The sequence below is a fragment of the Gallinula chloropus genome (genome assembly GCF_964237585.1).
Source record: "Gallinula chloropus genome assembly, chromosome: 3".
NCBI classification, from domain to species: domain Eukaryota; kingdom Metazoa; phylum Chordata; class Aves; order Gruiformes; family Rallidae; genus Gallinula; species Gallinula chloropus.
In genome coordinates this window covers 32,889,946-32,904,639 of record NC_140087.1, presented here as the reverse complement: position 1 = coordinate 32,904,639, position 14,694 = coordinate 32,889,946, and the positions used below count along the sequence as shown (strand labels likewise).

At 34.7% G+C, this 14,694-nt stretch overlaps 1 protein-coding gene across 3 annotated transcripts in view; it reads left to right on the top strand.

The window, feature by feature from the left end:
- The window catches only part of STXBP5 (syntaxin binding protein 5), a gene marked incomplete at its 5' end in the record, with an annotated part of 99,846 nt that overhangs the window by 68,858 nt on the left and 16,294 nt on the right, over positions 1-14,694 (top strand). The window contains 5 exons of one of the 3 annotated variants that reach the window (XM_084260969.1): positions 192-317; positions 786-937; positions 8,338-8,403; positions 11,170-11,229; positions 11,321-11,368. In XM_084260969.1, coding sequence (XP_084117095.1) covers positions 192-317; positions 786-937; positions 8,338-8,403; positions 11,170-11,229; positions 11,321-11,368 — 452 coding nt within the window. The remainder of the gene's footprint in view (positions 1-191; positions 318-785; positions 938-8,337; positions 8,404-11,169; positions 11,230-11,320; positions 11,369-14,694) is intronic. The other 2 variants (XM_084260970.1, XM_084260971.1) reach the window with 2 other exon arrangements.

The window sequence follows — 14,694 nt, the reverse complement described above, 5'->3', positions numbered from 1 at the left end:
CATTTTCTAAATACCTGAAGGTTGAGAGGTTGAGTTCCGCTTTAAGAAGTACATATTTTCTTTAAACTTCATAAGGTGATTTACAAAAAATCTGAAAATTCCTACCCTCTGCCTGCTGTAGGAGCCCATAAGGAAGAAACAAAGACTGTGGAGAGTCATAAAAAAAACCCCATGTTTTGTTTACTTTGCAGAGTTAAAAATTCTCCTCTCAAGCAGTCTCCAGGCTACCAAACCGAGCTAGTTATCCAGCTAGTGTGGGTGAGTGGAGAACCTCCTCAACAGATAACCAGCTTAGCAGTCAACTCAGCGTATGGCCTGTAAGTATATTGTACTCAGGTTTTTTCATTATTCCAGCAAAGCAGTTTAAAGTTAGCTATTAAAAATTAAGCTTCTATGTGTGTTCATATGAGCTGCGAGCAACACAAGAGAGGCAATCACCCTTCCGTACTTAAAAGATAATGCCTTTTGGCAGATCGTGATGAAGCTAACATCAGAAACAAATCAGCATCACACTTCCTCAGCTGGCATTGTACAGCCAAGAGTAAATTTCATATACGACTCTCAGAAAGGGGTTGACAAGTACAATGATAGTGATCTGTTCGACTCAGTGTCACAGTTGTTACAAGAGAACAATTAAATACTGTGCTCTCAAATAGTACTTTATAAATATGCATAATTTAGGGTAACTCATAAAAATTAAGTAGTCTTAAAATTCTGAACAGTAACAAATGCTAACTACCAACATTTGATTAGCACTATCTTTCCTTCCACTTCTTTATTTCCAGAGTAGTTTTTGGAAACTGCAATGGTATTGCCATGGTTGATTACCTCCAGAAGACAGTGCTCTTGAATCTAGGCACTATCGAACTGTATGGCTCCAATGATCCTTATCGCAGGGAGCCACGGTCTCCCCGAAAAACTCGGCAACCATCTGGAGGTGAGTAATTTGTTTTAACCAACTCTACCTTTTTTTCTGAGCTTATCTGGGCTACTAGTACATATTCTTTGAATACAATCATACTTTTCTCCTTTGTGGTCTCATCCTTTCTTTTTGATGCATCTCTTTCAAAACTGTTGCTTTTTGGAATCTACTAATGCTTGATATCATTACTTTATTTTTCAGTGCAGTGTGTGTTTTAAAGAAGATGGGAAAACATTATCTGTCAAAATAGAATAAGAATAAATGCAAAATGGATTTATGTAGTTTACAAGACTGTAACAATAACACTGGGTGAAGCAGTAGGAGTATCCTGGTATTTCTGATAAGCCTAGTACCTGTATCACGTGCTTGGATAAGCCCATTAGTGCTTGCAGATACCCCGTATATCTATTGTGATGTTTAGGCTTCCTATTTTAAACTTTAGCTGCAAATGTCCCTGATAACCTAAAGCACGTTATCTTGTGTATGCCATTATGTTATTTTTGAGAAGAAGACTTTAAGTGAATCAAATAAGCTTTCAAATAGAAACTGGTAAAATCTTTTTTGAAAAAGGACTTTGATTTAAAAACATAGTGAAGAAAAGTGTTCCTTTGCAGCTTTGCAGAGAAGGAAAGTGACATTTCATTCAAAAATCCAGGCTTTTTATTGCCAAAAGAAAAACGTTTTCTCCTCCTTGTTATTTAGTAGATACTTTTAATTTGGCAAACGGCTAATGGCAAGGATAAACAGTATTGCTGCTGCCCCAAAATTATTATTTTTTGATAGGAAATGAACTGTTTAAAAAATTCTTCATGCTCTAGCATTGGTTGCTTTATTTTGAGATCCAGAATAAAGTCCAGGTAAGTTCTTTAGGTAATATTTTATTCTAATCTAAATGGATGCTCCAAGATATATTTTAGTAAATTGTTGGTTTGAGAAAGATCCAGTTAGCATCATTCACCTTATTTAAACTGAGGAAGCTTTTCTAAAATTCACTAATGTAGAGGAGAACACGGTTGTTATCCTGTCAGATAAACTATTTTCTTCTAAAAAAGCTTTATTTAAAAAAAAATATTTTTTGAGAGAAGAAATAATTTACTTGTTGACTGATAATTCCTCTTGGGAACAAAGGATTTTAACTTATGCTTCATGCATTTAGATTATAAACTGCCTTTTGGAGTGTTAACTTTCCTTTCTTTTTGTGGCTTTTGTTGATTTAATGTATTGGATCCCCATAACTGAGCTTCAGCTGCGTCTCCAAGATGTTCATGAATGAAGTCCATTTTACTCATGATTTTAACTTACATGAAATCACGTTTTGTCATCTTGCACTTTAATACTAATGATCTGCATGGCAAAAGCATTCTATAAACCTGGTTATACAAGTTAATTCTGCTGGCTTTTCTGTCTCAAATGTACTGTTAGTGTCTCCGTCTTTCCTTTTCTCATTGCTTCACGAAGGTATGCTGACTGTGGCTTCTTGCATGTGCGGCCTTTCTAACTTATATTCAGAGTCTGTGAAAAAGCTTCGCACCTCTTATATAAGTAAGTCATCTCATGGCAATGAAATACTTTTGAACATCTGAATTTGATTTTTTTTTAACTTGGTCACTCCCATAAATATTTAGACCACTTATTACTTTACTCTTTAGAAACTGATATTTAATCCATCATGCATGTGTTGTGTTTCTTTTTCATGGCATCTTTAAAAGAAACTTGAAGGAAAAAATATTAAGTGTTCATTTTGTGTTTTCAAATTAATATCAAAATCAAAAGGAGATCCTGTTTCCGAAGCTACTGTTGTCTACACACCAAAGATCTTACACACCAGACTTAGTGTGTTTGAGATCTGAGGTTAGAAGCTTCCTTTGCTTGATCCTCTTTCTGAAGGAAAAACTCATCAGAACTCTAGTATTAGAATATTATTAATATCAACATTTAACACTGAAAGATGGTGATTTGTCTGTTAAAAATGAAAATACTTGTAGAAAAATGTTGTTCGTAGGTATTAAAAGTGGTGGTGTCTTATTTAATGCACAGCCCTGTGAGGTTTCCATGCAGCTTAAGTTAGGGTACCTGTGTGAGGGAGGTGGCCCATCAGAATCATAATTTACCTGAGGGCTTCTCTGACTTATTCCATCATTCACAACATCCAAGAATTTGGAGAATGAAAAGCTGAATTTTAAAAGCATAACATTGTTCCTTTCCCTAGGATGCCAGTTTTCTCCAGCTGTTGGGCAGAGGTAGGTAATCTCACGCCCTTTTTTAATGAAGGAGACTAGAATAAAACTGAGGGAAAAATGACCTAAAGTATTAAAAAAAAAAAAAGCCTGTGTTCCAGTTCTGTTAGTTCTCCTATGTTTTTCCCCAACAAGATAAAAATAGTATATTTCAGAGTGGGTAGGCTTAATAGCCAAATACTGCTTTCTGTATAGTCTTCCATCTGATGCCAAGGGAGAAAGGGACCTGGGCATAAAACAAATGCCTCCACGTGAAGATGATACAGAACTAAAAACCAGGATCTGCCACTTAATTCATTATTGTGAAGGAATGTAAAAGATGGTCAGAAGTCCCAAAACTGGTTTCTGAAGCCAGCAGTTGTGAAGCTAAATTCACTTTACTATTTAATTTAGAAATATATTACAACAGGTTTTGTATGGAAGTTAATTTCTTAACCATGTATTTAATGCCTTTTCCTTCCATCATCTTCCCAATATATTGATTAGCTGGAGCTAAAGATAACTTAAGAACTGAAAATAATTTCTCTGAAGTTATCACTAATATTTCTCATTACTTGTAGCTCTTTCAGGGCACATGTTGCCCAGATGTCAATGGCTTAATAAAATATTATTGTGGTGTAACTTTCCCATATAAGTCTATTAAAGCAAGAGATAATTCTTTAATGTATTTATAGGCTTGGAACTATATGGGATAGAACATATGGATTTTATGTTCTTCCTTCCTTGGACATTAATAGCTGTGTTTAGTGTCTTTAGAGACACAAGTAACTTCCTTGGTTTTATTGGTTTTATTTTTATTTATTTTTTAAATAAGGCACTTTACACAATTCTACAGCTCTAATAACCTTCAAGGAATATACATAACATCTAAATCTCCTTAGAAAAAGTGCGTATCAAATTCATTTGGTTGTTTATAGAGAAACTGAATATATCCCTTTGACACAACCACAAAGTATTTAAAAAATCATACTAGCCTATGCATGCATTTATACATATGTTCAGGCAAGTTCCTAGTTATTTACACCGAGTTCAAGTTCAGACAGCATGCAACAGGGCAGCATATTGTTATTGTACATTGAATCCCAAGTTTGTCAGAACCAGTTAAATTATTTTAATATAGAGAGCAAATCACTTTGGAGGGAAAATATTCACTTTTATTCTACCACTTCCATAGGTTTTTGCCATAAAGGCACAGCAAGAATTGATCCTATTCTGTATGTTCCAGTATAAAATATCTAATAAAACATCTGTTTACATATTTAGAATATAGTAAATGGCATGTCATGAGTAGATTGAAAATTCAAAAAGACTTTTAAACGTGAGATCTTTCCCTTCACTTGTGTTGCAAGAATATGATGTGTGTTTCTGTCATCTTATTTTTTTTCTTCTACTCAGAAAAGAAATTCAGATTCCTGTCTATTTAGAGAAAATGCTCTCTACACTAGCTAGACTGTAAACTGTCATTTCAGGCTAGCTCAACAGATACAAGCTCCCAGTTGGGATCGTGTTTTGGAGTTTATCAGTGATTCATACCAGGTATATTACTCACATGTTTTGGGTAGTAATTTCTAGTTTATGAAGCATGCAGTATATGTGTTAAGGCCTTGTAGACAGTGTCATCAGGTACTTGTCAAGGCCAAAAACAAAGTCAGCCTTTACCTTCTGGCCATAAGAGTAGAGAGGGGGAAAAAAATCAAAACACCCAACTTTGGCTATGTGCCAAAAGACAGGTGTCTAAGTAAAAGCTTTTACAGTGAAGAATACTACATGCAGTGGGGAGGCTTATGTTGTTTAAGGACGTTTGCTTGATACAGTGTTTGCTCAGTATGACAGGAGCCATGAAGTTTGCCAATACTCGAACCAAATTATCAAAAAAACTGTAATTTTATGATCAAGCACCAAAACTTATGGGCAGCTGTTAGTTGCTTAGTTATACAATTAAGTTCACATTGGACACCAGTCAAAACTCTTGTGCAACTTACTATTGGTGGGAATTACTAAGTTTTACATGACTTCTCAAGTAGCAGAATATAATGCAGTGTTTTATAACTTAGCGTTTCTTAGTTCTCTCAGAGGCACTTCAGGATTCTGACAGTATAGAAGCAGTTCTTGCATACATGTGACATCTATTCTTATTATATATCTATTCTTATTATACAGTTTTTTGAATGTAAGCTTACAAGGGTTTCAGAGCTCAGTTTGAGTCAAATCTGAAGAAAATATATGCCTAGAACTCTCCTGGGATTGCTTGTTCTGGTTTTCCATTTCCCCTTTCTCCTTAAACTGGATCTGGATGTGAACTCTGAACTTTTAACTTAAATGTCAGCAAAACCAGACAAACATCAGCTGTGGCTAAACCAAGTCCAGAACTGAATCAGAAAGCTTGTTGGCTTTGTGAGTTTTCAGTACATTTTTCAGGTTAATTTTTTAAACTCCAACTTTTCTATCTTCCTGTTAAACTAGTTCTGGTTGTCATTTTTAATCAGGCTGTTTTCCAGTCAACTTGTAGTGTCTTTGGAGATATATCTGCCTAAAGCTTAGGTGAAAACCTAACAAATGTCTCTTGAAGCTTACTTTATACATGAATTAATTTCAGCAGTAATTCTAGGGACTCTTTAATGCAACATGGGAATTATTATTAGTTCTCTTTAGTGATGTGTTTTGAGTTTTCAAATATTTTGCTACTAGAGTTCAGAGAGACAAGCTTATTGGAAGGTTGCTCTTCAGTATCTTTTGGGTTTTAGTCAGTTTGTAAACTTTGCAATTCTGAAACAGAAAATCTTGGGTCAATTTACTTTTGTAATCCATAGCAATTTGCACACATGCAGTAAGTCTGAAACCAGAGAACTCTTCCAGAAGAGCTTCTTGCTGCCAGTGTGTATACTGCTTCTATCAGGATATCTGGAGTCTTAAGATGAAGGGCAAAAACAGTTGTCATACCAGTTGTTTCTTCTCATGTATCACGTGCAGACCTTCATAGTACACAAACTTAAGTGAGATAATTGTTACTCTCTGCTTAGTTTATTTACTAACACATTCAAGGATAAAATTACTTGTTATCCATTCCTGTCCCTTTTCTATCTTAAGTCGCAGTAGCAAGGGCTTAGATTTCTAAGGTCTATGTGATCTAATTATTGTCATAGTGCCAACTTACTCTTTAGTGGGATAAATCTTACCTAATCCATAAAAATAATGTATAGATTTTTGGTAAAATATTTTTGTGTTTTTCTGTTGGATCAGCTGATACGAGTTATTAAGATGGATGTTAGTCGAATCATAACCTCAAGACTTTTTACAAAGAGATCAAGCATGCAGGTGTGTGACTTCATTCTTGGCTAAAAAGTATTCCTGTCAATGCAGGATTTGACTTCATAGGAAAGCTAGTGTGAGAAGTTCATGTCTTCCTATGAAGACAAAGAACTAAAATATTTACGGGTAAGATGGAATTAAGTTCATGAACTGCATGTTTGGATTTGTGCAGTTTGGCTCCCAAAAGAACATGATCTAGAAACACAACTATTTCTAAAAGCACAGTAAAGATTTGTCTTCCCAGAACTGCTGCTATCTAAAACTTGTACTTCTTGTTGGGATAGCAGCACCTGGATTTTTGAAAAGCCTTTTTTGTACAACCCTGTCTAGTACAAAGCATGTTTAAAACTCTGATACTTTCAGACTTCCAATCATACTTCATTAGTGAATATTTCCCATGATTGTCCCATAGTGCTTATTGATGTACTGAGGAATACGTTGCTTTTTTCTTTCTCATGTGTAGTGGAAAGGTATAGCTTCCACTTGAGAGTTCACCCTTGATTTTACAATTTAAATCAATTCCAGGACTGTTGTCAAATTTGGCAGTTTCACATCAGTGCTAGTCAAGGAGTTTTGAGGTTGAAGCTGTACATGTTCTTATTAGTCCTTAAGATTTTTTTTGCATAAGTGGAACTGTGTGTGAATGCAATGTAATTTTGATGAGCTCCACATCGATATGACATTTCAGGAGAGGTTTTTTCCATCAAGTGATTAACTTCTGGTTTAGTATTTGGAAATTCTAAAGCTTTGATAGAGTAGCACTGAATCCATATTTTTTTGTTGTCTGTTAACAGATATGTATGGATGTGCTACTGAATGTGTAGAACACAGTTGTATAGACAGGCTTTGCATGTGCAAGCCGTTGTTGCCTTAGCCATTACCATTATACCTCTCAGGGTTTTTGACTAAAATATTTGTGCATGCAAAAATCTTCCATTTTAACAAATACCTCTTAACTACTACTCTTAGATACTGTGTGCTTGTTTGCGTTAGTATTGCATCATGGTATTTCTGCAGGAAAACTATTTTATAAACCTAAGGCTGCATTACTAGCCTTAAAACACAATAAAATTCTCAATCATGAGCAGTCCTGACAGCAATTTCTTGTCAAAAAGGAATATAGAAAAATGTCCTCCATACTTCTAGCTAATGCTGTGGAACCTTATGAAGTGGCTTAATCTTTAGCATCTGATTGGGGCTGCTGTGCTTTGTTTCCTTCACTGGAATTGAACAAATGAGCTTTTAGATATTAACATATCAGAGTTACTCAAATGATCAGTTTTGATGTAAGAATTTTTAGTGAAATTCCTCCACTGCGTGGAGGACACTTTAAGCACCCTAAAGCCAAAATTCAGTAGCGGACATGTCAGTAGTGAGTTTTGCTGAAAACAGCAGCAAATACAAAGCATGTCACTGGAACAGTAAGAAAATACTTTGAAAAAAGACAGTGTAGTTTCACACACCATACTGTACACGATAGTAATCTTCAAGATCCTCTTGCATCTGACTTTTTGTGATAACATTTTTAACATAATTTTAGGATTTTATCCAAACCAGAAGTTATATTTGTATTTAATATGTATCTAAAATAAGTAAATAACTGCTCTGGTAAGTCTGTCTTGCTGAAAACATAGTGGTTTTCACTGAAACTTAATGAGGTGTATTTTGTAACAAAAACTTTAGTAGCATGAAGTGGCTCTACAATCACTATGGATAATGTCCAAATGAAAAAAAAACCCACAATTTAATAGTAGCAGATTCTTTCACAACTGACTGGCTTGTAGCAAGTACGAAGTAAAGCTCCTAACTATGGTGGAAGAAAGGATAAAATAGCAGCTGTATTTATTATACACTGGTTTTGTGTTCCAGCAGGTCTTTGTGATATTAATGAAGGTACAATGGTGCCAGAAGATCGCTGCAAATCACCCACTTCAGGTAATCATAACTTTCTCTGATTTTTAGCTTCTTATTTGCCCAGAAGATGGCATACTTTAAGTCAACATTTACTAGTTAAGTAATTAGATAAAACCCATTGTCTTCTCACAAATTGTTTGAGCTGTCATAAATTTGTTGCACAACTGCTTTTTTTAAAACAGGGCTGATGTAAGACATGGAATAGGAATGTGTCATAAAGATGAGTGAAGAGAGGTAATCTGAAATATTTATGGTGTAGGGAGCATACTGCACAATGGAATTTTGAAACTTTTATGAGATGCATAAATTCCTGTAATAGTTGATGTGATTTTTTTCAGAGTTCTCAAAAGTGGTGAAGATATTTCTGTAATAAGAGCTAGTTTACTTGTGTTTCCTCATAAGTGGTAAATAAATATTTTTCTTTCAAGTCAGAGATGTTCATAAACTCACACCTTACAAAGTTGGAATTCCCTGCGTAACACTCCCCTTCCTTTTTTTAGTTGCCACTACTGTTTGTGACTTAAACAAAAGCTTTAGCAATAAATGGTAATAGTATTTTGCTTACTACTGGCTAGTTGAGGCTATAGCCATGTAAATACTTAATGCATGTCAGTATATAGCATTTGAGATGCTTGTTTCATGTAGTCGCTAAAAAAAAAGTTGCTTATCCTCACCATTACTCTGAGAGAGTTTTTGAAAGTAATGTTACAATGTTTCATTCAAAGCTGTACTGAAAGTTGTAAAGGACAGAACTGCCTTAAGTACCTGAAGTAGTGCAAAATGGTAATCACTGTAGGAATCTAAATGCGTGTTCCTTGTCCTTTGTAGCCTGTACCTCTTGAAGCCAAGTTGAAACCATAACAAAACATCTTGTAGCTCTAGTTGAAATTTTAATGTAAACTTCCATTTCTGATTTCACTTGTGCAGAACTCATCTAGATCAGTCAATGTAACTTTCTTTTTTGCTAACCTTTTCTTAAATTAGATTTATTCGTAATTAAAGCAAAATTTTTCTGGAAACTTTAAAGTCTAAACTGAAAATGTGGTTTCATGACAGACTTATTGAATGATAAATATTGGCATGCTGAATTTGTCAACTTCATCATATAATACAAGCATTTTTGTGGTGTTTAGAATAAGTTTGATCTTATTTTTAAACATCAAGACCAATGTCTGTGAGCAACTTGCTGGGCAGTGTTGCAGTTGCAGTAAATCACTTTGTCAAGATTGAGGAGGCTGATGATTCTCACTGAGGTATTTGAATTTGACCCACTTAAAGTCCAGGCTAAGTCTAACTTCTGGTTAGACTGCTCTAAAATGTGTACAATGAACAGCTAATGAGTAGTAACCCTTAAGTAGTAAGGTGAGATGGTGAGATGCTGCCTTGCTTCCCTTGGTTCTACCTGTTCCTCCCGGTTCTGTGTCAGATAAGGTCCATGGCTGGCTTCTCTGGCTTTCCTTTGAGAGGTGCTTGGGGGGAGGCATCTCACATGACTTGATCTTTGTGAGGAGAGAAGAGCTCCAGTATATTAAGTTTGGTTTATTGGTTTACGTTTTACATCTTTTATGGGCAAGAGCACAAGACTGAAAAGAGGCTTTAAAATGGCATTCTTTTTTTTTTTTTTTTTTTGAGAGAAGATGCTTTGGACAAATCAGCTGCATGGTATTGGTGAGCCTGAGAATGTAGGATAGAGGTCAAATTTAAATGACTCTTTTCCAGTCTAGAAGCTCTCTGGTTAAGAGGAAAATATCCTAGTGCAAAAAACTTGCTTGTTACTAGCTTTAAGATTGCAGGATGGGATTGGCAATTGAGTGCATTATTGGCTTTGGGTATTAAAATATAATCTGTAAAAGAGACCAGGCACTATTTTGGGCTGGAGACTTCATTTGCACAGGTGATCTAAATATTCCACCTTTCCATGCTCTAACAAAAAAGAAAAGTGAAAGCTAGCTTCCATTAGACTTCCTCTAGTGGGGTTATACAGTTGGGAGGACTGTGAAAGGGACTGCCTGCTTATGCAAGTTAGGAAAGTATCCTATGGTTTTACTACAAAAATACTGTGGAAGCACAAGAGAAATCTTTATCTCCTGCTTTTTCTACAGAAGTTAAATTGCAATAAGCTCTGGGGGTATTTATCAGTCCCATAAAACATTGTATTGTGAACTGTCATGTTTTTGTTCATGAGTGTCAAAATGTTTGCATCCTGTTCTTCTACATTTGATTTTTTTTTTTGTAGTTGAACTATTCTTATTTCATGACAGTGGTAAAACCTCGAGTTGTGTCCTGTAGCTACCACTTTTTTTTTCCTCTATTAATAATTTAGAAAAATCACAGGTGACAACACTTGTTCTGAGTTGCCTACAGAATAGTTAAACTGTGGCCTAACAGTGACATACTGCACTGGAAAAAGCAATTTTCAAAGCAGGATTTTATAATTATGGACATGTTCTGTGAATCATAATTTAATTTAATCTTTGTGTCTGGATCTAAGTAGGACAGCAATATAATTAATCAGTGTAAACATTTTACTTAAATAGGAAAATATTTCTAGCAATAAACTTGCTGCACTATGCAACATTATAACTTGCATTACACCTTTTTGTGGTTGATCTCAATTTGGCAGAATCTTGTCATACCAAAATAATTTGTAATTTATAGTATCTAGTACAGGTACAGAGAATATCAGTATCAGTATTGGATATTTTAATACATCTTTGTATCTTTTTTAAGCTCAAAGCTTGTATTAATGCACTGGTTTTGTGTCAAAATGTTTGTCTTCACTCATAGGTTCTGGTTCACCAAACAATTCTGATGATGATCAAAAAATGAATAATTTTATAGAAAAGGGTACAGTATTTTTCTTTTCTATAGTATTTTTTTCTCAGTTCGTCCTTTCATACACTGAGATTGATCTTTTCTATTAAAATATTATTTACAGTGAAGAGCAAAAGCAGAAAGTTTTCCAAGATGGTAGCCAATGACATAGGTAGGAACTAGAAAAATTCTGCTCTATTTCTAATTCAGTGCCTTACTCTATGCAACACTAACCCAGCAGCAAAACCAAAAATAAAATTCAAATTTCAAATTAAGTTATTAATTTTTCATTCTTTATGCTAATTAGTAATTCTGTGGGCTGCTTCTGTACTAAATACATTGGGCACAATTTTAAAGAAAAAATCAAGGATATTGGTGGTTTAAATGCTGTGATTTTACAATTGCACTTCTCTTTTCTGAGTGGGTGAAACTCTGATCCATACTAAGAGTTCAGTCTATGCAAGTCACAACATTATTCCATTACTTCGGAGAAGGTATGCTCTCATAGCAGCACAAATCAGCCACGTGTTCTCATTCATAGCCATGTGGTCAGATTACCATGTGGCTATGATCAAGACAGAGGTAGTATGTTTTTGCTTAATCACCTGGAAGAGGACTTGGTGATCCAACAGTTACTGCATCCAACAGTAACACCAGCTACAGACACACGTGTGTTTTAACAATTCAGTGACAAAATTCCCTTGGAATATGTTGTATGCAGGTAGATTGAACCCTTTTATGATTGGAATGGAAAATAACTCTGCTTCTGAAAACTGGATCGCTAAATAAATGAAGGATTGAGGCTGTATGATTTAATTTTGGGAAAGGGACTTTTCTTCCCAAACTGGGCTATGGTTACTTTCATTTCAAAATCACTGGGTTAATGGCTCATCTTGTTTTCATTTAGTACATTAGTATATCACTGTAGGAGGATTTCATTTTATCCTTTCAGTCAGATCAAAAGGTTGAAACTACTTTATATAGTAAAACTGTTTGCAAACTACTATATTATAGGTTGTGCTGAAACAAAGGTTAAGACAAGGGAAGAAATTTCTTTTCCCTTTGACATGCTGTTTTATCCTAAAGCATTAAACCCTTTCATCACAATTCAGCAATTGAGAAGAATTATTCAAAATTCAATAACATAAATAAAAGCAGTGAAGTTAATCTTTGCAATCTGAGGTACAGAATGAGGAAGAGTAAGGCTCCCAGAGCCTAAGCCTTTGCTCAGTACTCTGTTGTTCCCTCCTTGCAGTGATAACAGAAATAGTAAGGAAAGTGAGTTTTGAGGCCATGGAAGCATGAATATAATTCATGAAAACTAATGGCTGTCAAGAATACATTATGTCAATATGTCACTTTAAAAATTTAGGGTTTTTACATGAGTACTGATTATTGATCTTCTCCTAAAGGATATTCAGGCTAACTAGAAACTGTAATGAGGAAAAACAATGCTTGTGCATATTATATCAGTGCTTGTTGATGAGATAATGTTTCCATTTTGTCCCAAAGCAGTCTCTTCTGAACTTGACAGCCTATCTTGTACTTAAAACATAGTATTTTTACTGTGTCTTCGTGATTTTTTCTCTTTTTTCAGAGTAAGGCTCTAGTATTTATAAAGCATACTAATGAATGTTCTGTAGAACTGTTGATAATTGTTTTAGTTTGAAGACTTTCAACTGAAAGTATTGAATGGTTTTCACAACTAAAAAAGCAAAACCTTTACAAGTAATGCATTCTTCAGGGTATAAGTTAAATGCACAGTTAATGGAGACAATAATGCATTTGTTATGTTGTAATTCATCAGTCTCCCAATCAGCCCATGCTGTGATTTGTGTAACTTGCACAGTTCATTGGAAACTTAAAGAAACTTAGTTATCTGAGTTCTGTTTTGAGTGGTTGGATGCAGTGCGCTGTCTACAGGGGGGTTTCACTGCCATGTTTTCTATACTCTATCTGGCATGTTTCCTCTGCATGACACTTTCTGAACTTCCACGTAAGCAAAACATCTCTTCTTTGGTGTTAACAGCTGCATGTTTTTGCACTTCATTGTTTTAACCTGAATTGCCAAATAAATGTGAATGGCCAATGACTTTTATAAAACATAAGTGTCACTTAACTGTCGTTAACTTCACCATTCTGTATGAAACAATGTTTACCATCAACTGTGTTCACATAAATGAATTTGTAGCATGGTTTTAGCTCTCTGCACTGGAGTGTAGTGTGATCTGTTCAGGTTCTCTCCATTCTTTGTCAACCTGTGAAATATAACCTGTCAAATGGATTGCAAAACAGAACGATTTACATTGATAATTTCAGTTGTTGCTAATCTCTCCTGTGGGTTTTGTCCTATGGTAACAGTGAACAGGCAAAAATTGTTTGCATAGTGCAAAGTAACTTCTTTTCAGTGATAGGGCTGTAAGGTGGTAACAATACGGATGCATTTTGAAATATGAAGCTGTTTAATCACTTTATTGAAACTTACATAGATATCTTTATTTCTATATATCTCTGTCATTAGTGACAGTATAATACAAAGATTCTTGCATTTCTAAAGAATCAAAAAGCGTCTCAGACTGCAATAGGATAAATAAAACAAGAATTAAAGGCTTCAGCTTTGCCATATATACTGTGAAGATCATTTGGTCTTTTCTTGTTTTTTCTAAAGACTCAGTTCTTACTGTTCCATTCTAAGGAATGGCATATTCGCTAAAGTTAAACACCTATTGTGAATATGTTGCTTTTGGGAAAGCTTACAATTTTAGTTCCGTCAAAGGTGAATTTTAGAAAAGTTGCAAATACCTTTGGATATACAGAGGTACTTGTATTTAACCATTTCTAGAAATTACAGAAAATACTGTGACCGTTATTAAAAGGTGCCATTTGGGAAGTATTTGAAAGAATAAATAATGAGTTGTGAGCTGTTACAGAGCAGGTCATGTCATTTCTCTAAAAAGGCTTTGCCATCCAACCTCAGCAGAAGCAAAATCTGAAGCTGTTTTATTTGTACTTTGAGTTTATTGTTTGGCGTGAAGAGATACATGTGATTAAAATATAGCTAAGAATCAGGTCACATGTTAAGAGGCATTATAATGTCCATTACTAGAAGAAGCTTGAGTAAAGGTGCAGGCAAAATATAGATTAAGACCTTCATTAACTATTCCAGTAGGTAATGTCAAATACTTTTCAGGAATATTGGTTTTATTTTCTTCAGTTCATAAATTTAAAAACAATTGCAAACAATATTAGTAGGCAGTAGCTTTACTTCCAAACTTCTGTAATCCCTGCTGTTACTATTGACATAATCTGTGTCACATTTGTTACATTACAAGTATACACCTAAATCTTTTTAACAGTCAATGATTTTAGCACTGTTTGTACTGTTTTCATGGAATCTGAATGAATGCTAATAACATACTTGCATATGTCATAACACCAGTTAGACTGTTTCTTCCAATGTGTTTTTAATATTTAGGTCTAATTTGTTATATATCAAGT